Source organism: Terrapene carolina, unplaced genomic scaffold, assembly GCF_002925995.2.
Source record: "Terrapene carolina triunguis isolate 2854851 unplaced genomic scaffold, T_m_triunguis-2.0 Scaffold84, whole genome shotgun sequence".
Lineage (NCBI taxonomy): Eukaryota > Metazoa > Chordata > Testudines > Emydidae > Terrapene > Terrapene triunguis.
The window spans coordinates 2,460,607-2,483,668 of NW_020664435.1; the positions used below are offsets into that span (position 1 = coordinate 2,460,607).

Consider the following 23,062-nt stretch of genomic DNA (forward strand, 5'->3'; position numbering starts at 1 on the left):
GGGTAGGATTTTCCCATCTTACTGAATTTTTTAAAATTGACTTGGCACATGAAAATGAAGTCACTTACATATTTTAGTGTACTCTGACCTCCCTCTTATAAATGGAGAGGATTGCAAAAAAAATTGAGTTGAGTTCTTTAGTTAGCAGTTTAGGTGTTTCTGCATTATATTTCCCAGTTTTTAGGATTCTTCTTATGATCTCTTCTCCCAAACTTTCATAAGTAGTTGGGTAACCCACCTTCTTAGCAAGGTAGATTTGGGTATGGTTCTCTTGGGATCTGTTTCCTTTTGGCCCTTCAATGGCCATGGACATAAGCAAGCTGTATTTTCAGTGTGTCCTAGCTCAGGGAATGAGGGAATAAGCTTGTTGTCATACTATTACTGTCACTTCACCAGCTGGCCAATGCTTTCACTTTTTAGTCAAAACCCTGTTTGTTTCTTGTGGTGTGGTTTTTTGTTTTGTTTTGTTTTTGTTGCAGAGCTAGATAGGATTTTTGTATGTCTAGGTGTTTCGATGGCCCTGGTACCACAATAGCTAAACCCACTGCAGAGAGTACCATGTTTTGATTTCAACATAGGTGCAGTCCTCCGCTGTGTGATTCTTAGAGCCCTGCAAATCCGGGGCTATCTGCTTTATATCTGTGGACCGTTTCTGTGACTAGCGCAGATGCGGATACAAATTTTGTATCTGCACAGGGCTCTGACGGTAAGAGCTGGGCAGGCAGCTGTGAGGAACCATGTTGCAGACCCTCCACCTGCCCTGGGCTAGGAGCCTGGTGGGCAGGGACACAAGCTGGGGGCTGATTGGGCCCCCTGCCTAGGGCAGGTGGAGGGACCCAGGCTCCCCACAGCTGCCAGCACGGCTTTCCCCGACCTAGCTCCGGCCGGGGTGGGCGGCTCTCGTAGTCACAGCCCGGCCATGATAAGAGCTGGGCGGGCAGCTGTGGGGAGCCACAGCGGACACTGCAGCTGCCCTGGGCGGGGAGCCCAAGCAGCTCCACAGGTCATCCCGCCCCCCCCCTCCCCTCCCAGCCAGGCCAGTGTGGAGCCCAGCTGGGGAGCCACAGCGAACCCTCCACCTGCCTGCGGAGAGGGGGAGGGCAGAGCCTGAGAGCAGCCCTTGGCTGTGTCCCTGCGTGGCCAAGGGCAGGTGGAGGGTCCGCGACTCTGTGCAGTCTCCCCACAGCTGCCCTTGCAGCTCTCCCCGACGCAGCTCCAACCCGGGGGAGGGAATGGCTCTTGGAGCTGTAGCCTGGCCATGGTGTAGAGCCCTGCAGATGCGGATACACGTTTTTGTATCTGTACAGTGCTCTAGTGAGTCTTTCACTGCATCTGAAAAACTTGCAATTCTTACCATTCCATAGCCAGTTGTAACTCCCTGCCTTTAGTGCTGGTTATAATACTGCCTGTGTCAGCTGTAGGTTCAAAAATGTGTTCCTTAATTTGTTCCACTTAGGTGGTTAAATGTCTTGATGACTTTTTTTTTTCTTTTCCCATCTGCTAACTGGAGGAGTAACAACATTGCTATTTTTAAAAGATGCTGAACATGTAATATTGCTTGTTTGTCTGTTTTTTAACTTGACAGTGTGATGCCATTAGTGTCCTGGAAAAAGAACATGACTACAGAGATGAACACTTTGACTTCATTCAGTCACATATCCGACGGTTTTGTTTACAATGTATCCTTTCAAGTTTGAAATGTGTAATAATGGCATATCTGTAATCCTTATAAGATGTGACAAACTTGTATGGCTTGAACACAACTATTCTAGGAACTAGCCTGAGTCCACCACTGAGTGACTGGCTTAACTGAACCGAGATCCCTAGGGAAGATTTTGTTACGCTGGGCCATGTCAGGTTTAACCTTCTTTATACTTTCAAGTGTTGTGGATTTTTTGTGTGTGTGTTTTTGTTTTGTTTTTTTAACAGGGGTATCGGGAAGAGAAGTCCAGCATACCTTCTTGTCCATGGTTTCCTAGATTTTTCCTTCACCAACCCTTTCATAATAAAATGCTGAATAGTTGTCCTAAAACTGAGTTTAAGATTTTCCCTGAAATAGCCTACCAACAGCAAGATAATTGTCACTTCAATTTACATTTGAGTATACTTCAAGTACACTTGATTATAAGGCATGTAATCATTTTGGCCTGACTATTGGACCAGTCTTTTGCAATACTGAATAGTTCTCCAAGACATTTTTAAATATTAAAGATGTAGGAAAAATGCATTACTTTACGTGGAAGTATAAGATGGCTTTGCCTACCTTAGAGGCATGTGGATATAGAGCTCATGCTCAAGTTGACTGTCAGCGTTTTTCTTAAGTTCCCAAAATTGTTCTAACACAAATGGGAACATTACAGTAGAACCTCAGAGTTACAAACTGACCAGTCAACCACACACCTCCTTTGGAACAAGAAGTATGCTATCAGGCAGCAGCAGAGACCCCCCCTCCTCCCAAAAAAATGTAAATACAGTACTGTGTTAAATGTAAACTAAAAAAAGTAAGGGAAAGCAGTATTTTTCTTAATCATAGTAAAGTTTCAAAGCTGTATTAAGTCAATGTTCAGTTGTAAACTTTTGAAAGAACAACCATAATGTTTTTTTCAGAGTTACGAACAACCTCCATTCCCGAGGTGTTCGTAACTCTGAAGTTCAATTGTACTATACACCATTTTACCCTTAGTCATCTAACCTTGCAAAGAGCAGGTTTAGAGGACATTTAAAATTCCAGCAGCTTGTCCACACTATTTTACCAGCATTGGAGCTGCAGCGAAGGGCGATGTTAAGAAAGGGAGTGTAGACAAGACCATAGAGAAGTTAGCATTTGTGGATAAACTATAGTTCAAGAACTTGAGGCCCCAGTCAGGATTGGCACAATGCCTGTCCCAAACTGTTTATAATTTAAGACCCCCATCCTCCAGTTGGGATCTATGCCAGCAGACCAAATTGCAGAATTGATACCCAGTACAATGCAAATGGGTATAACCAAAAAGGTGGGAGGGAGGATATTAAGTGATGTATACTGTTACATAAATTAGCTCCTATGTGTACAACTTGAGGTTTTTTAAATATAGGATATAAATCTATCTAATAGGTATTAGAAATCCCACTGGATATCTTCCCAATCATTATGAAAAAGGAAAGTTATAAGTTGGACTACACATACTGAAATGTACCGTTTACCTTTTTTGGAGACGTTCAGCTTCTAATTATCCAAGTTTCAATTGTTTTAAGTTTGCCAGACCCTCTTAAAGAGTCCCACATACTTCCAATAATATTTGATGATGCTGTAGAGCACTTAGAAAAGACAAAGCACTGTAAGTGTTAAACTTTTTTCTTAATATTTGTTGCATAATTTAAAGACTGATATATAGCTATTTAGAGAAATGTCATAATTAAAAACTTTAAAGACTCTGAAAGAGCAATACCATCTTAGGGTCATATTGGTGTTGGCAGATAGTTTCAGGCACATCAACTAACTATGCACATCTGTGTTGGCATTATACTCACCCCTTGTAGGGAAACATATACCTTCATTTTATACGGTACAACTCTGCTCCTTTACTTTAAAAAGAAATTATAGGAGGATTTAAGAGGTCTTTGGCAATAACTGCAGGTTCGTTTAGTACTTTTGAGATGACCAACTTTGATAGTTTACCATTAATGTTGTGCTAGCATTGTGGGCTTTTCTTTGGGGAGTGGGAAGAGCCTGTTGTTGCTATAAAAGCTTACAACATACAACTGACTCACTGAGTAGAGGTATTTATTTTGCCTGTCTTTTTTGGTCATTAAATGAGTTTATACAATTAAGGTTAGTTTCAAATAGAAATTTTCTTTGAATAGTTCCAGCAGTTACAAAGTTCGCTTTTGGAAACAGTGAGCAGTGTTCTAAACAGATTAGTTGTAAACTTGTTAGCTTGCGCTAATAAAACTCCTGATTTTCTTTTAACAAATGTGTTCAGATGGTGCAGCACTTATTTACACTTCAGTAAAGGAAAACAAAAATATCGATTTAGTGTATAGATATATTGTCCAGAAATTGTATGGATTTCCTTTCAATGTATCTGCTGCTGTTGTGGAAAAAGATGCAGTATTTATGTAAGTTTCTTTATTATTAAATATTCATGCATGTATACATTTGTATCTACACAGTATAGTGTGTATAAGTAGTAGTGGTTCTATAAAGCTATTTCCATTTTGTTTCAACATTAACATTCACTAAATTTCTGTGTTAAGTGTTACAAATTCACCATAAGAACAGGTTTGGGTTTTTCTGGATTGTTAATGGGTTAAGACTGTTGGTGAGCAGTCACTGTTGTTTTGAGAGAGAGGAAGTGTCAAGCCAATTTTTAAAGTGGAATGTTCCACCAGGAGAAAATCACTTCTCCAATATGTTACACTGAGCAAAATAAAAATACTTCATACAGCTGACACTGCTAATCACTGACTAGCTGATATAGAGGAAGGGAGTTATTAAAACTTTTTTGTTTTGGCTTTCAACAATGGTAATCTTTATCCACAGGTTGATATTGGGTATTAGGGAACAAACAAGTGAGTATTTAAATTTGAAGATCAATGTCTGTATTTGTTTACCTTAAGTCCTGCAGGATGGGATAATGACAAGAAGATAGGAATATTACATGAAAACTTTCAGACACTAAAAGCAGATGACAGTTTTGAAGATATCATAACAAAACCACCTGTCAGAAAGGTAATTTGATTTCAGTATGTTTCAAAGGAAACCTATTTTGTTAACCTGTAGGAATATAACACACATTGCAACTTGGGTGCCATACTTTAGAGCATTTCTCCCTTCTCTTGGTTGGCTGCCCCATGCCTATTAACCACAAGACTTTTGTTTTATTTTCTGGTTACCTTCCTTATGTGAGTTCTCCAGTTTGCTTTTTGCTTCCTCTTGAAAGCCACCAGACACTAGCTCTCATTACTTACTGTTTATGTTGTTATTGTTAGTTGCTGTCCAACATGGAGAGGAAGAAACAGATGGGTGTTGCTATATATAGCACACTACTCCCCTCAATATCTGGCTTATTTTGCTCAATCTGAGCAGGTGCTGGTTCCAACAGCAGCTTTGGAAGAGGCATAAACATCTAACTCAAACTGTTCATGATAGGTTGTATTCTTATGCCTCTACCTTCATGGAGGTGACTTGAACTGGATCTGTAGACAATCCTCTGGGTAGTGGATGTGGTGAAAATGAAGGAACAGCCTTCCAGGTAGGATCTATGTCCTAGGTTCAGACATAGTTAAGATGAAACTGAGCCTTGTGTATGCAGATTTCTTAATTCTAGCTCTCTAAAAAGAGAATACAGGCCTGCTGTTTGCTCTCCTCAATCATCAGTGTTTCTTCTCCACTACTTAAAGGGTTTATTTATTTCATCCAACAAAGAAATGCATTTGTAGATCTTTTTCCACCCTTCTTCTCCCTGTTGCCATTATTCTCTATAGAACTTTCTTCAGAAGAAAGGAAAACTTGATGAAAATTCAGAAACACAACCTCAAGCCCCCCCCTACATTTTCATTCTTACAAGAAAGCCTCTTAAAATGTCTAGGATTACCTGGTAAAATAGCTATCAAAAACCCTTCTGTTCTCTTCACCATAGAAAAAGATACAGGGGGCAAAATCATTTAGCCATTGAGGTGTCTGGAACCAAACTAAATCCGGCTGCAGTGCCCTAGGTGTCAGTTACTGACCTCCTAATCTCAAATTATAAACTCAGTAATGAGTCAGAGTAGCTGGTGTCTTCCCTTCTCCCCAAAAGCATAATCTGTAACAGCAGTCTGCTCCAAATGCTAACGCATCCCTGGCTCATTGATTTAAGATCCACATTATAGAAACACTGAAGATGTAAATAGAAAACTTCTTGATCTAGTTGCTTCTCAGTTAGTGAGACAAAGTGGGTGAGGTAATATCTTTTATTGGACCAACTCCTGTTGGTGAGAGAGACAAGCTTTTGAACTTATTCAGACCTCTTCATTCCTTACTCTGAAGGAATGTCTACATTGCAATTAAAAACCCCTGGCTGGCGCATGCCAGCTGACTCTGGGCTCTAGGATCCTGCAAGATAGGAGGATCCCAGAGCTTGGGCTGCAGCCTGAGCAGGAAAGTCTGCACTGCAGGTAAACAGCCCCGCAGCCTGAGCCCTGTGAGCTTGGGCCAGCTGCAAGTGTCTAGTTGTAGTGTAGACATACCAAGAGTGTCACAGCTAAATGCAAGATGGAATAGATTGTTCTTCTTTCAGTGCTTGTTCATATCAATTCCAATCAAGTGTGTGCGCATGCGGTAGCCAGAAGATTTTTCCCCTAGCAGTATCTGTCTGGTCAGTCTGGGGTGCCCCCTGGAGTGGCGCCATCATGGCACTCAATATAGGGCCCTACCAACCCACCACCCCCTCAGTTCCTTCTTACCGCCCGTTACGATTAGCTGGAACTTCCACTTGCTCTTGTCATGACAAGCGCATTTGGCAGTCTGTATATAGTTTTCATTAGTTCTGTAGTTAGTGTTAAGTAGTTAGTAGGTACTTTACTTAAGTTTCCTTTGGAGGGGCTTCCCCTTCAGCACTATCCCGGCACTAGGACATGCCGCGGTCTCCTGGCTTCAAAGCCTGTGAGGTCTGCAGCAAGTGTATGCCCAGAAGTGATCCTCACACTTTGTGTTTGAAGTGTTTGGGGGAGAGCCATCAAAAGGATCGCTGTAGGATCTGCAGGAGGTTTTGCCCCAGGACACTGAAAGATAGAGATCAGCGCCTGAAGATCCTACTAATGGAAGCAGCACTCTGGCCCCAGTCTGACCCCGGGTTGGTGTACCCGGTGCCAAGTACCTCCTCGTCAGTACACAGTGCCCCAGGCCACACTACTTTGGCCTCACTGCCAGAGATGGTCGTGTTGACTACCGCCCCCATGGAAGGGCAGTTGAGTCCGGACACTTCTTGCTTGCCAAGGCCGAGCCGACAACTTCACCTCCCATCGACCCCGGAGGCGTTTGAGGCAGCACGGGACCTGCTCCAGCTCATGGCACTGTTCTCCCCGCCTAGATGAGAGAGGTTGCCGACACCGGTCGCTCCCCCAGGACCATCAAGGGGAAAGCCTGTAATGATGGCCCAGTGGTCTCCATCCCCGGTGCATTGTTCCCTGGCGCCAGAACAGGGTCAGTAGCCTCGTCGATCCCCAAGCCCTCGGCGCAGACTCTGGGCGCCTCAAAGTACTGCTCCTCCGTGGTCCTCCTTTTCTGAGACCTCTGAGTCAGACTCCTATCAATCTCATAGGAGCACAAGTAGACGGTCCAGGTCATCACGAGACCGGCACCCTTACCCGGCACCGTGACCAGCACAGCGGCCCTTTTGGACTCCCAGGGCCTTTCACCAAGGCCAAGGGCGGAGCCAAGGGTAACATTCCAGGGCGGCATTGGTGGCCTCAGCCACTTTCATACTGCCCCCAGCATGGTTGGCATCAGCAGGATTGGGGGTAGCTCCATTGCTTCCTCACACCACCATCCCAATCCCTTCTTCTGCCTATGTGGTGCAACACGCCAGGCTCAGACTCCGGCCTCTCCAATCATGGCTAGCCTCGGTGTATTGGCCGGCTTGGGACAGTTTGGATAGGGTCGTGACTCTGCCTCGCCCAGTCCTCAACTCTCTCCAGTGGTGGCTCGACCCGCACGTAGTGTGTGCAAGGGTCCCCTTCACCGGTCCTCAGCCGTCCCTCTCGCTAGTGATGGAGGCGTCAGCCTTTGGGCTAGGGAGCACAACTGGGAGACCTCAGGACACAAGGCCTCTGGTCTCAGGCGGAACTTGCTCTCCGCATCAATGTCAGAGAGCAGTGCATCTGGCATCCCAGACTTTCCGAGCCCACTTGACAGGAAGATGTGTATCAGTCATGACAGACAACACCACGGCAATGTTCTATATCGACAAATGGGGGTGCACGCTCCTCTCCCCTGTGCCAGGAAGCCCTCACAGTGTGGGACTTTTGTTTAGCTCATTTGATACACCTGCAAGCATCGTACCTCCCAGGAGTACAGAACGAGTTGGAGGACCGTCTCAGTAGGCAAGTCTTTTCACGGCTACGAGTGGTCCCTCTGACCGGACGTCGCAAACTCCATCTTCTAACGGTGGGGCTTTCCCCAGATGGATCTGTTCGCCAGGCAACGCAACAAGAAGTGCCAACAATTTTGCTCCTTCCTGAATCACAGACACTTTCCTCCTCCCATGGAGAGGCCATCTTCTCTACACGTTCCTGACCAGCCATCTCGTTCACAAGGTACTCCTCAAGATACAGAGGGAAGAGACTTCAGTGATATTGATAGCTCTAGCCTAGCCCCACCAATACTAGTACACATCTTTCCTGGAAATGTCCTTCGAAGCCCCAGTTACCTTGCCGCTCCTCCCGGACTTAATAACTCAGGATCACGGCTGTCTCTAGCACCCGAACCTCGAGTTGTTGCACCTCACGGCGTGGAAGCGCCATGGCTGAACCCCATGGAGCTCTCCTGCTTGGACCCGGTTAAACACGTCCTCCTTGACAGTAGGAAACCCTCCACCAGGGCTACCTACTTTGCCAAGTGGAAAAGATTCTCATTCTGGTTGGTGCAGCATCACTCATCTCCGACGCTTGCCTCTATATCACTCATACTGGACTACCTTCTCCATCTCAAGCTGCAGGGACTGTCCATGTTGTCAGTAAGAGTTCATTTGGCCACCATTTTTGCCTTCCATTCAGGTTCAGAGGGCCAGTCAGTGTTTGCCAACCCTATGGTCAGCCGTTTCCTGAAAGGTCTCAACAGGCTATATATGCACGTCCAGCAACCGACCCTGACCTGGGACCTCAATCTGGTGCTTTCCAAATTGATGGGTCCACCCTTTGAACCGCTGGCAATGTGTTCCCTGCTCTACTTGTCATACAAGGTGGTGTTTCTGGTAGTGATAACCTCAGCCAGGAGGGTGTCTGAGCTCAAGGCCCTAACATCAGAGCTCCCTTATAGCACACGGTGTAAGGACAAGGTTCAGCTCAGGCCACATCCAGCTTTCCTCCCGAAGGTTGTTTCCCAGTTTCACATCAACCAGGACATCTTCCTCCCAGTGTTCCATCCTAAGCCATACTCAAGAGGCAGAGAGCAGAGGCTTCGCTCATAAGATGTCTGCAGAGCGCTAGCCTTTTACATTGAAAGAACAAAACAGTTTAGGAAGTCCATTCAACTGTTTGTGGCCGTGGCAGACAGGATGAAGGGTCTTCCAATCTCCTCCCAGCGAATTTCCTCGTAGATCACGTCATGCATCCGTGAATACTATAACCTGGCAGAAGTGCCTGCCCCTCTGCCCACAGCACACTCCACTAGGGCGCAGGCTTCTTCAGCAGCGTTCCTGGCGCAAGTCCCGACCCAGGAAATACGTAGAGCGGTGACGTGGTTCTTCATACGTACTTTCACCGCACATTATGCAATTACTCAGCAGGCTAGAGATGATGCGGCCTTCGGTAGAGCAGTGCTCCAGTCAGTGGACAGCTCCGACCCCGCCTCCTGAATTTAGGCTTGGGAGTCACCTGATTGGAATTGACATGAACAGGCACTCAAAGAAGAAGAAAAGGTTATTCACCTTCTCGTAACTGTTGTTTTTCAAGATATGTGTTCATGTCCATTCCAATACCAACCCACCTACCCCTCTGTCGGAGTAGCCAGCAAGAAGGACCTGAGGGGGTGGCAGGTCGGTAGGGCCCTATACTGAGCACCATGATGGCGCCACTCCAGGGGGTGCCCAGATCGACCCAACGGATATTGCTAAGGGGAAAATCTTCTGGCTGCCATGCGCGCGCACACACCTGATTAGAATGGACATGAACAACACATCTCGAAGAACAACAGTTACGAGAAGGTGAGTAACCGTTTTTTTTTTTTTTAGCGTAAGTAGTTAACACATTTCTAGGGATCATTCAAAGTAAAATGGCCTGTTAACATCCCTCCGTTACATTTCCTTTGTAGATCTTCACTGGAGTTTGATGCTTTGCTTTGCCAAACTATGGCTGTTAAACCATTAGGATTGCTGCCATACTCAAAGAAACACAAATCTCTTATGCTTAGATTCAGATTTTAAGGCCAGAAGGGACCATTGTGATCATCATGTCTGACCTCCTGCACACTGCAGGCCACAGAACCTCACCCGCCCACTCCTGTAATAGACTCCTAACATCTGGCTGAGTTACTGGAGTCCTCAAATCACGGTTTAAAGACTTAAAGTTTCAGAGAATCCACCCTTTACTCTACTTTAAACCAGCAAGTGTCCCGTGCCCCATGCTGCAGAGGAAGGCGAACCCTCCCCACCTCCCAGGTCTCTGTCAATCTGACCTGGGGGAAATTCCTTCAGTTAGACCCTAAGCTGGTTGGCGAGCCCAACCATGCAGACACCTGAGAGAGAATTCACTGTAGTAATCCAGAACCCTCCCCATCCAGTGTCCCATCTCCAGCAGGGGAAAAAAGATATACGGGTACATCTTTAGTTTCCAAATGGGACCAAACATTATAGGTCAACATTTTCATTATAATATGCCCCCAAAATAGTTTACTAACTCAGAATTTTTTTTCAAAAACAGGCAAATTGAACGGTCCACATACAATGTAATAAAATGCAACATTAAAACATCTAATTTAGGTAGGCGCCTTTTTGCCATTGTGTCAGTGTTTATGAAACTGTGTTAAGAAATCACAGCCTCAAATAATCTCAAATACGTATGTGGTATGCCTGCACCCACTATTTAAGAGGTTGATAAAATTTGTGAGGTTTATTAACCTTTTCCCTCACTCCTTTTTAAATTTCTTTTTGTTCAGTTTTTATGAGCTGTAGCTATAAATGCAGCTGGAAGCCCAGCTACTACATTTAATAGCAAAGGTGAGGCAACTTGACTTCTTTCAGACTTAGCTTCTAATTTCTAATAGGAAAATCCAGTTAGGAATGTTAAATCAGTTTTAATTTCATATTTTATCAAATTAAAATTGGAAAGGCTTCAGAGACTACTGGATACATCCTTGACTGTGAGCTTCCATTCAGACTTCAGATGGGAGCATTGTATTTAAGTGTTTTCCTCTATCACTGCAGCTACAACATTTTAAAGATGCCTATGCTTACATGTAACTTCTGCTCTTTTGGAAAGCCAAATTGCATTGATTTATGAGTTAAATTCAGGATGTACTAACTCTCAGCAAACCTGAGTATTTAAAATGCCTTTATAAATGTCTTATGAATTAAAAAAATCTTAACTTTTCCCTATTTCCTATATTCTGTAGTAGAAACACATGGTTGTAAACAGTATTTAACACCAAAAGTAGACAAATAAAGTCAGGAATTAAACAAGAAGATAAATCTATATTGGATGTGCAACATATACAGCAAACTTTCTGTGCTTAGTACATTTTATAAATACTTCTGTCTCAATTGTTCAAGGAGATGCCATAAGCAAAGGACAAATAAGGGGAGAGGGGAACTGAAGACCAGTACTTCTACCTCTCACCTAATGAAGCTGATATTTTAGGATTATGCTGCAACTTCCCACTGCATGAGCCTCTTACAAATACTTAATGGGAAGAGTGACACTATAATCTGCACAATCCTGGAGAAGCCAAGATATGTAGTAGTAGTGTAATATACCAGGTGCTCAAAAAAATAATTCACCTGTTTCTACATGTGTATAGACTTCAGGCCTGATTCTCAGTAAAAATTTTATTTGCTTTAAGGCACCTTTTGCCTGCCGGAGAATTTGTTGTGAGGAAGGGTGATCTTGTGATTGAGGCATAGAACTGGGACTCAGGATTTCTGGGTTCAGTTTCCAGCTCTACTATCAATTTCATGTGATCTTGAGAAGGTCACATCTGTTTTGTTTTCCCTCTGTAAAACAGATATTTTCCTAGATCACAAGGTTGTTGTGAGGATAAATTTGTTGTTTCTGAGGCTCTCAGAAGGTGAGGAAGGTAGTGTGGTGGCATATCAGTACCTAGATAGTCCCCAGACATACTGTGAGGTTCTTCAGGCTAAATTAAATTTTCAAGATCTTTGAACAGTCTGAGAACTACATCGCTTGATGATCATGCCCTGTAAACCGAACACTTTTGTGCTAAGTATGTAACAATGCCTTCCATAGAGCATGTCTAAACTATGTTGTAATTAAAATGTTAATGAAATAAAACACTTAAACAATGTCTCTTGCTTTAAAAAAAAATGCTGAGGTAAAGACATTCAGCTAGCAGCATGTGAAGATAGTTACCTTATGGTCACTCGCATCGTGTTAACAATTAGAAAATGTGTAAAGCACCAGCACAGCTTTAGGTTGAAGACCATGTTCTCTTGAGTCCATTTCATGCATTTTTTGTGCCTCTTCATATTAATCTGTAAATAGAAAAAGACAACTTCTAGTTTTTAAATGACATCAGTCACAACCGTATTGAAATGTTTTTTATATTGCAGTTTGTGCATGAAAAAGAAATAGTAGCAGAAGATGATCAAGTGTTTCTTATGAAGCAGCAGGTAGAATTACTTTGCATTTGTATGTTAAACAATTAGTTTCATTTAAACATGTGGTGTTCAATTAAATTTATTTTTGAGCTTGTTACAGTAAATGCAAATAGTAATGTCTAAAATATTTTGTTTTCCAGTCTCTATTAGCGAAACAGCCACCTACTGCAGCTGGAAGGCCAGTGGTTAGTAACAAATATTTTAAATACTAAAACTGAAAATCGCGCATTCTTCAGTTTTGATTAATACAATAGCATGTTTGGGTGAGAAGATTGCTGACTTCTAAGAGCACGTCTGATCTACAAGCTTTTTCTTAATGCTTTTCTAGAGTTTTCTTATTGCTGTAAAAATACTTAAGCCCAGAATGAAATTGAACTCCAAAGTGTGAACACTTGTAGATACATGTGTATACCTACATTTTAGATGGATTTAATGATCAGTATTAAATGTACCTTTTTTTTTTAAAAAAGTGGAAAAAATAGCAAAATGTAATTGAATAGTTCTGCTTGTATAGATTAATAGATTACATAGTTTATTTCTGGAAGTTGAGTACACAAAATAGTTTGAATATTCAATCTTCTACTTTTGTGTAGGATGCCTCGCCAAGAGTTCCTGGAGGCTCCCCTAGGACACCAAACAGATCAGTAACATCCAACGTGGCCAGTGTCACACCCATCCCTACTGGCTCAAAAAAAATTGATCCTAATATGAAAGGTATATTTCTTGTGCAGGGAAAATGTGGGAATAAGTGAGCTATTCTTGACTGCTTACTTGAAATACTTTTGTATTTGTTTATACTGACCTAATATGTGTAAGAGACAAGGTGGGTGAGGTAATATCTTTTGTTGGGCCAACTTCTGTTGCTGGAAGGGACAAGCTTTTGAGCCTAAGGGTACGTCTACACTACCCGGATCGGCGGGTAGTGATCGATCTATCGGGGATCAATTTATCACGTCTAGTGTAGACCAGGCCTCAGAGAGCTCTTCTTTAGGTCTGGAGAAGGAAACCAGAGTGTTGAAGCTAAATACAAGGTGGGACAGATTAAGCATAAAGGGGTCACCGAAGTTGACTTAAAATGATGTGGGCCATTAACATCTCTGAAGTTGTAGGACAATGGAGGGTTAGTAGGCAGCAGGATGTGTTACAACTATTGTAGTGGGCCATAAAACCAGTGTCTCTAAGTCCTTGGTTTTTAGTGTCCAGCAGATTAATGAATTTAAGTTCCCAGGCCCATCTTTTGAAGGTGTTGTGCAGGTTCCTTTGAGGACAAGAAATGAGAACTCGAATATGGGGTGATCATTTCATGAAAAGTGTTTGCTCATGGGTAGTAGAGTGTTTTTTGTCTTATCACTTTTCTGTGTGAATTCATTTGAGAGCATAGCGGTTGTCTGGTTTCACCCATGTAGTTGTGGTGTACCTTATTAAGGGCATCAAATGCTCCAGTATGTTGATAGGCATGTGTAGAAGCCGTGGATCTTGAAAGGTATGGTGTTGAAGGGAATATTGATCATTGTAGTAGTGGAGATATGGCTGCAGGTTTTGCATCTGTTGTTTTGGCAGTCTCTGATGCTGCTTTGAGTTAGTGTGTCCTTGTCTTGCTTCTGGTGAGCTTAGCGAGGTTGGGGAGTTATCTGAAGACCCAGAAGTGAGAGTTGGGAAATATTTCTTTCAGACTCTGGTCCCCATCAAGTATAGCTTTTAATTGCTGTATGATATCCCACAGGGTGTGGGTTCTGTTGTGGGATGGTAAGTGACAATTAGGGGTATTCAGTCAGTGGGCTTGTTTTCCTGCATTGAAGCAGGTTCTCCTGGGGTATTTGTGTGGCCCGTTACATGATGCAAACTACTTTTCTCTAATGGCGTGTCCTTGTTTGGTGAAGGTAAGTGTGTTAAAATGTGAATCCTAGATCTTCTCTTCAGAGTATATTCTTTGATATCTAAGTGCCTGGCTGTAGATACCAGATTTCTGGGTGTGTCTAAGCTGGTTGCTGGATTTGCAGGGGCAAATGTGGTGGTCTGTGTGTATGTTGTATATAGTTGTCTGTAGGAATCCATTGTTGAAGCTGATTGTGGTGTCCAGGAAGTTGACGCTGGTGTGGGGATGTCCTAGAGAGAGTTTGATGGATGGGTGATGGTTGCTGAAGTAATGGTGGAAATCTTTGAGGGAATTTTTTGGTCATCTGTCCAGAGGATGAAAATATCATTGTATATTGTTTTATGATGCTTTTTTTACAGAAATTTTCCTTGAGGTGGTCCATGAGGAGGTTGGAATACTGGGGAGGCATTTTAGTACGCATGGCTGTTTACATGGTTTGGACAAAGTGTTGTTGAATATAAAGTTATGATGGGTGAGGATAAAAATGAGATTGTCAATGTGTTTGGGATGGATTTCTGGACTTTGTCCATTGTCTTATAGATATTTGAGACAGGCTGCAAGCAATCTATCTCATCCCGTGTTTAGCTTGAATGCTTTGGTTTCCTTCTCCAAACCTGAAGAAGAGCTCAGTGAAGCTTGAAACCTTGTACCTTCCACCAACAGAAGTTGGTTCAATAAAAGATATTACCTCACCCACCTTTGTCTTTCTCATATCCTGGGATAAACCCAGTACTACAACACTGCAAACAACTGTGTAGTCAGCATTTATTTGGAAAATGTTGTTTTTCATATATAAAATACCTTTCTACTTTTTTTGATGTAGCTGGAGCCACAAGCGAAGGTGTCCTAGCTAACTTCTTCAACAGTTTGCTGAGTAAAAAAACCGGTTCCCCAGGCGGTCCTGGCGTTGGCGGTGGCAGCCCTGGAGGAGGGGGCAGTGGAGGTGGTGGCAGCAATTTACCACCATCAGCAAAAAAGTCAGGTATGATTAATCATAAAGCATCATTGGAAATTTCATTTGTGCAAGGAATATCTTTAATTTAACATGCAATATTTGTTAAAATGCAGTTAAAAATGTGGCAAGATAAGTAATACAACTTAAATGTATACAGCATTATCCATGGCTCAATGATATAGTAAAATCTGAGAGGCTGACAATGGTAAGCCAAGATGAGATCATAGTAGATCTTAATTGGGAGGGTGTTATGGGTGTATTGTGAGCCTCTGAGCTTTTTGGGGGGGAAATCATATTGTATTAATATCTAACTGAAATTTATGAATAATATCCTGTTCCCTATCTGTTAGCCCTTAGTACTGTGCAGCTCTGAGGTTTTTAATCTTCCTTCTATCTGCTGCTTTCCGAAATTTGTGTGCTAGAATCAGAGCGTTTGTGGGGAGAACAAATACAGACCCAGAGACTCTCTTGCATTCCTGCTGGGAAATAATGAGGATAAGTAATATGAATGCCTATCTATTGAGTCCTCTTTTGTTCCTCATCACCTGGATTTCTCCCTTCTATTAGGGAAGGTGAAGAGAGCAAAAAGGCCCTTCTGGGTAATGGCTGCATGAGCCTGTGTTGTTAGAAAATAAAGGAAGCATGCTAGCTATATTCATCCCCACTTAGCATGCGCAGGGCCGTCCAGAGGGGGGCGCAAATGGGGCCCCCACAAGAATATAGTATTCTATAATATTGCAACTTTTTTTTTATGGAAGGGGCCCCCAAAATTGCTTTGCCCCAGGCCCCCTGAATCCTCTGGGCGGCCCTGAGCATGCCTGTAACACACCTCGCATGCACACACAAGTGCTCCCAGTGGTGTTAAACAGGCTCTTACTACTGCATTTTCATTCTTTTCACACACCTGTTGTCCTTTAAGATTCTAAGCTTTTTGGAGCATGGGCTCTTTTTATGTTTGTACAGCACTTAACACAATGGAGGTCCACCTGCTTGGAACTTCTAGGTATCACTGTAATAGTCCTACTCTTCCCGTTCTCAGAATGCTAGGATTTTCAAAAACTCTGGGCTTCATGTACTTTGCCTGGCCACCATGTGAACCTGCCTCGAAGATCCATTAAGGCCTGCATCACAACTGAAAATACTTTCCTGGGCTGATTGCAGAGAGTATAGGGGGAAAATTCAGAATGGGCACAGAGATTTCATCAATAGCTTCTGCATAGTTTGGGAATCCTAGTTGTTTAAATCCCTCAGTGATCACTGAACATTGGCTGCCTAGATCACACAACCCTCACTACGAAGTATTGTAGTGCAAATCTACATGACATCATGGTCTTCCTGACTCCAGTCTGGGGCCATATTGATCAGGAATTATTTGGTGTAGCCAGCTTCCCTAGGGATGCTTTCTCTTCCCTGGAGTGATACTTTTGTCCTCGTTAAGGTGAGCACATCATAGAGTTACAGAAATTTTTTCTCAGTCTTAAGTTACAGAGCGACAGAGACATGCTGATCCTATCTCTAACTATCATACTTGTCTGATAATAGTACAGACCCCAAAGTGTTGCTTCTACTGGTATACATCTTAAAGAACTACACAGAGCCAGAATCTTCGGGGTGGGAGGTACGTGATGGTTGCAGCATAAATTGTCAGCTGTTGGTCTTATACTCTGGCCCTCAGCAGATATGCCAGAACACCCTCCATCTAATCACTGCAGCTGCCTGCTGAATACAGAATGAGAGCCTAGCTAAACCTGTCAATAGGAGGATTGCCACACTGACTTCAATTCTACTGTATGCATATGCAATTCTGCCATCTTATCCATATGCATTACAATACAACTTTGTGATACCCACTTCGGGAGGGTGGGTGGGAATTCAGAGTCATCGACCCAATCAAGAAGAACTGGTGAATAGAGGCACAAAGGATCTCCAGCCTGTATTTGAAGAAGGGGGCAGTATCCATGTGGGGGGTGTATTCCAATTCATATGCAAAGACTGGTCATAGGCTTCTTTTGGGGAGGAAATTTCACAGAACTTTAATAGCTGAAAAGGTCTGGTCTGCTTTTTAAGCTTATTCGGCTAAGACCTATTACGGATCTGTGGTCCTTGAAATAAGAATTTTCATGTAAACATAGACAAAATAATCCTATTTCCCCCATGCCTGTGTCGAGGGAGGTAAGGCGATTGGGAATGTGAAGAGAGTTTGTTTTTTCTGTTGGTAAATTGTACAGTCAGTTACTTGAGAGCACTTTGGTTCATTATGAAATATACTTGAGATCAAATCAATATCAGTCAAGTTCATTATTTTCTAATGCTAAAGTTGATTTCAGCTTTGCAAAGTGTTAAAGGGTACTTAGAATAAGTGAATAGGTGTATAGAAAGACATAGGCCAATTCTGGCCATATAACTGTTTTTAAATATAAATCAGTGTATTGTTGTGTGCTTAATACATATTAATATGTGGTGTGAATAATACATACTGATAATGTGAGCCCAACCTTTATTGGTCAACACCCTCTAGAAATTTTAGGAGATGAAACGTGTATCATTTATGTTAGGATTTCATAGGATTTGCTTTCCACATACAGTGCAAGACTTTGAGAGAACTATTGTAAAAATGGCTTGTTAGCCAAACAGTAGGGTAACCCACACGTTTAAAATTGCTACAAACTAAATATGTTCTCCGTTTTACTATATCTTTACTCTAGTGTATCTGCAGTTTGTAAATGTGACATTGCATGAAACAACTTCTTTAGTATTGTATTAAAGCAGGAAAACATAACTCTTTTTTTAATGGATGTTCTTAAGAAATAACATAGTTGTGGGAAAACAAGTCCTTTCATTTTTAAGCATGACCAAGTGTTGTTCTTTTTTTTTTTTTTTGTACAGGCCAGAAGCCAGTCTTGACTGATGTTCAGGCAGAATTGGATAGAATTTCACGAAAACCTGAAATGGTCTCTCCCACAACACCTACATCCCCCACAGAAGGTGAAGCATCTTGAAGACACCAAATAAAGCAATTTATTCAGTTTTCTGGGATAATTTAAACTTGCCTCTGCCTCTTCCTTCAGTGACTGGAACTAGACAGCTGAAACACTTTTTCAGAGAAGGACAAACAGTTGATGTCTTGATTTCATGTGTTGCCCAGCTTTACAAAAGGGAGCTAATACAGATGGAAAACTATACCACACCATATAGGACTATTGTTCACGGTGCAACTTAAAGAATTAACTAATTCCTGGATTTTGTTGAAAAGTTGGTGTAATTGTGTAAAATGGCACATATGTCCACTTAATCATATAATGTTAAAGGCTGCTTAAAGAGTTGGAAAATGATATGTAGCATGGGCACTTAATGTATATTGATCTCCCAACCTATTACAGTTGAATTTAATACAGGTTAAACTTTGAGGCATAGAACTACTAGTTTTGCTGGAAGAGAGGATAATCATTTGTTATAATTTTGTGCACCAACAATAAACTAACCTGAACAAAATTCAACACTTCATGTGGAATATGACAGCAAACCTGTCTGATCTCATTTGAGATTTTATACTGCATCAAAAACTTGGGCTAAACTTTCATTCCAGCATAAGACTTTAAAATATTGGCCAATTTGATAACTTCAGACACTGAATAAACTATTTGTGTAAAGAAAAAAGCAGAGGTTAACTTAATAAAAATTGTACAGATTATCAGTATCCAGATTTTTTCTGTATATATGGCTCAGCCTTAACATCTCTCTCTCCCCCCTCCCCCCTTTTTGTTTCCCAAATTAGTTATGGTTTTAAATCAGACATTAAAACTGTGATCAGTTAATAAAGTATTATCTGCATTCAGATATAAATAAATTCATTGCATTTTCTTGTATTAAAATGTATATTAGCTAATCAAAATATTTAGTGTTTCACTCTTGAAGACTAGGTACTTTCAACGTCCCTCCCTCTAATCTTTCACCCTTCTGTGAATAATAGTATGGCCCAGCTTTAAGCTTCCCTAAAACTTGATAGTTCTGGAAGAAACAGATATGAGTCTGCTACTCATACAATACAGCATTGTACTAATGTTCCTACGTGCAAAACTTCGATCATCAGATTTCGGGGATTTAGTCTTTAGTTTAAAAGCCCACTAGATATACTAAGCATCCTACTGATGATTTTTCAGTGCACTCTGTGGAATCGTGTCAAAAGTTAGTATTTGATTGGTTATTTCAGCTTTCAGTACACAGTATTTGAGAAACACTTGAGATCATAAACATAATGTGAGAAATCTCCCACTGAAGCGCATGGTATACTGAGATTAGAACAACTTTCAAAGATTATCCTGAGTATTTTTATTAACACTTCTTAAATAGGTGTACAATTTTTTTACTACAACAGTGGGTATAATGTACACAATTTCCCTAATTTACTAATTGGAAATCTGCTAAAAAGTGTTAGGAGAAAACATTAATATCCATAATTTTTATTCTGGGTATGGTGGTATACTTGATATTGCTGTTTAAGTTCCTACTTTTGATACAGATTTTTTTTCTGATTCCCAAAAAATTCATTTTCTTGAGACTAACATATTAGAATGTTTTGCTTTGTTAGCTTTGATTTTTTTGTTTGCTCTTCAGGGAACTTTTTAAAATATTGGCTGCTTATCAATGCTAAAAATCTGAGACTAGCTGTCTTATCTAAACAAATCTATTGAATTATTTTAAACATGGGATCTCATTTGAATAATCTGATCAGGAATAAATCTGAAGTACAATAATGGTAAAATGTTGCCCTTGCAACCAATAATAATGGTCAAACTCTCCTGACCAAATATGTGAACTGCTGAGGAATAACTGTATAGAATATATACATGAAGAAGGAAATGGTTTCTAATCACAGATGCATTGCTGTTCCTTGAACAATTCACTACTGTGCTTACACATGTACAGTAATTTTTTTAACATAGTAATTTAAAATGTGCATGACAGCTCTTATCCTGCTGATGAGATCACCAGTGTGTTTCCTATCTAAATTCTAGTGGTACACCATATTAGCATTAAAAGGCAGAAACTTAAGATTTTAGCATGTTTAAATTGCAAAAGTATTTTTGCACTGTTTTAGTTTTTGCAAGGAAGACACTTTTGGTTTCTAAACTCTTCAGTTCTGTTCATTTGATCATATCTGATATCAAAGTAAAGGCCCTTTGTGAAGTTGGACAAATGTCTCAAAAGAGTTCAATAAACATCCATTACAGAGTTTATTTTTTGGGCTTTATTTTAGAAAAAAATTATAATGGAGTCTCAATACTAAAGTGCATGAAAACATAAAACCTCATTTCTGCATATTTGAAGCTTTTGAAATATACGCATTGAAGGATTCCTTAGCCTCTCTTATCAAGGACAAATCTGCAACAAAAGAAAAGCCAGTAGAAGGATGTTGTGTGCTGTGCCCTCATGTTTTAGAGAAAATAAAGACCATGTTCTGTGGAAAAATGCATCAAAAATCTATTGCAAACAAGTCGTTTAAACACTTGGTTTTTTAAAGTGGCTGTTGCCAAATCACTGTGAACTGTATCTGTTGTACAATACCCATCTGTTTAAACATACAATAAAATCACGACAAAACTTCTGTAACTAAAAACAAAATAAAGCAGCTATAACAAAAAAGAAAGGAGACTGGAGGCTATTGTCCTCTAACTGGGATTAAACACTATCACTTGCCACTCAGAGTAATCTATTTTATCATTCTATTAATGGGAGTAGAATGTCTCCTTGAGTCTAATTTCCTCTTGCTGTTTCAGCTGTCAAAAAGGTCCATGTTGATCTTAATCAAACCATTTTTTTTCTGGAATAGTTTTAATATGAATTTACAAACCTGTCACCACAAATGTACTATCAATTAATAATATTGGTACACAAACAACAAACCCATCAACTCTGTAAGGCAGGGATCAAAACATATTGGGGGAGGAGAATGGAGAAAACTATGGGGGAGGGAACTATACATTGTAGACCTGTAATAAAAAAAAGATTTCCAATTTGTCTACAATAAATGGGGAAACTGATCTAATAGAGGAGAAAGTCAACTAAACGTGAGAGTGAATGAATAAAGCCATTATTTATATAATGCTACAACACAATCCCAACCCTGAAAAGTCTCCAGTCCAGCAGACAAGAATATGTACTAGGTAAGGAAAGATGTGACGAGAGTATAGGTTGAGGACTAGACCCTCTGATGGATTCATAGGAAAAAGTGGATCTTTAGTGGAAGGGAGAAAATTTAGAAAGTTTTAAATAGCACTTTTAAAAAATGTACTTTTCCATTGCTCTAAGCACAGTACAAGCATTTACAAATGTATACCATAAACTCTATCAATCAAATTCCTCCTAGGAATATTACTGCAGTAACAGGCAAATGGACTAGCTAGTGCATCAATGTTTTTCTGAAAGTCTCACAAGCTGCTTGTAAATTCTGGGAATCAGCTAAAGGGTCACTTTATTTCCAAGCAACACTTACCCAAACAGATATCCTAGATCTTCCCAAGGAGGGCTTTGGACCCAAGGTATGGTTCAGAGACAGCTCCTAGTTTTGCTTGTGGATGACCTCTGAGCCACAGGCAAGTATCCGTATTAATTCTTACTCCACTGTTCTTTTGAGTACGTCCCTATGGGTGCTCTCACAAAATACCGTATGTGCATGTGCCAATGCGTGCTAAAGCAGAGACTGAAAAGTAATATCCGCGGGCCTGTGCCTGCACAGAGCAATGCCTTATGCTCTGAATAAGGGGATAAAGGAAGGCACAAGCTTGCCACCGCTTATTCCTTCTCAACCACGGATGGCTCGAGACGGCATCTTCTGCTGTTAGCGATATTCAGCTTCCTCCTTTCACCTCATGAAAGCCTTTATCTATTTTGTTGTTTGTTTTGCTGTATTTAGTTTAGCATGATTGTGCTCCTGAGGCTTGGTGGCTCCTATTCTTGGACCTTTATTAGTGCTGGAGCACAATCTGTTATGCCTAAAACCTCAGGATTTAATCTCTGCTAGACTTGCCACAAGTCTTTTCCCTACAGTGATGGGCACTCTAGTTGCCTGCACTGTTTGGGAGACTCATCTCCTCAAGGTGAAAAGTCTGTCAGAGGGTCAAAGGCAGGTCCAAAAAAGACCGGGAGACTAGACTAAAACTCCTATTTAATTAAATGTGCTTGTGTTCCAGAAGGGTCTACTTCCTCCCCCCTCACCCATGTATGTTGGCTTCAATGTTGCAGGCCTCTTTGGTCACTGTTTCAGCTTTGTCTGTGGCCACTGAGACAGACTTTAAAGAAAATGTACATCTCCCAAACCTGAGAAATGAAGAAAAGGCATAGGTCAATCCATAAGACTCACTCAGGAGAATTAATGCTCCAACTGAGTCCAGTACAGGTGTTGGTACCATGTAAGAAGCCCCATATGAACAAGCCCTCTGTCACTAGAGCCATCTATCTCAGCAGAACCATCTGATCCCTCACTGCACTGTGGTACACACAGGCTACCATGTGCCTCAGAACTGGTCTCTTCCTTCCTCTCTGAAGTGAGACAAGACACTGCAGCAGTCGCCATCCCACCAGTCAACATTTCCACTTCCAGTACTGACCCAAGCCTTAACCTTAGGCTATCAAAACCCTCTGCTGCCTGCTAGATTTCTGTTTTTAGAGGATCTTATTTCTGATTAGCCTGAGTCTCCACTGTTACAGAGATCTATCAGA

General features: G+C 41.5%; 1 protein-coding gene across 1 annotated transcript in view; it reads left to right on the top strand.

The window, feature by feature from the left end:
* Positions 1 to 20,578, top strand: part of DYNC1LI1 (dynein cytoplasmic 1 light intermediate chain 1) — a 60,542-nt gene extending 39,964 nt beyond the window's left edge. Inside the window, exons 6-13 of the mRNA XM_024214338.2 lie at positions 1,586 to 1,679; positions 3,963 to 4,098; positions 4,600 to 4,711; positions 12,465 to 12,524; positions 12,653 to 12,697; positions 13,106 to 13,226; positions 15,212 to 15,370; positions 18,230 to 20,578. Coding sequence (XP_024070106.1) covers positions 1,586 to 1,679; positions 3,963 to 4,098; positions 4,600 to 4,711; positions 12,465 to 12,524; positions 12,653 to 12,697; positions 13,106 to 13,226; positions 15,212 to 15,370; positions 18,230 to 18,342 — 840 coding nt within the window. The 3' untranslated portion in view covers positions 18,343 to 20,578. The remainder of the gene's footprint in view (positions 1 to 1,585; positions 1,680 to 3,962; positions 4,099 to 4,599; positions 4,712 to 12,464; positions 12,525 to 12,652; positions 12,698 to 13,105; positions 13,227 to 15,211; positions 15,371 to 18,229) is intronic.
* Positions 20,579 to 23,062: the final 2,484 nt, after the last annotated feature.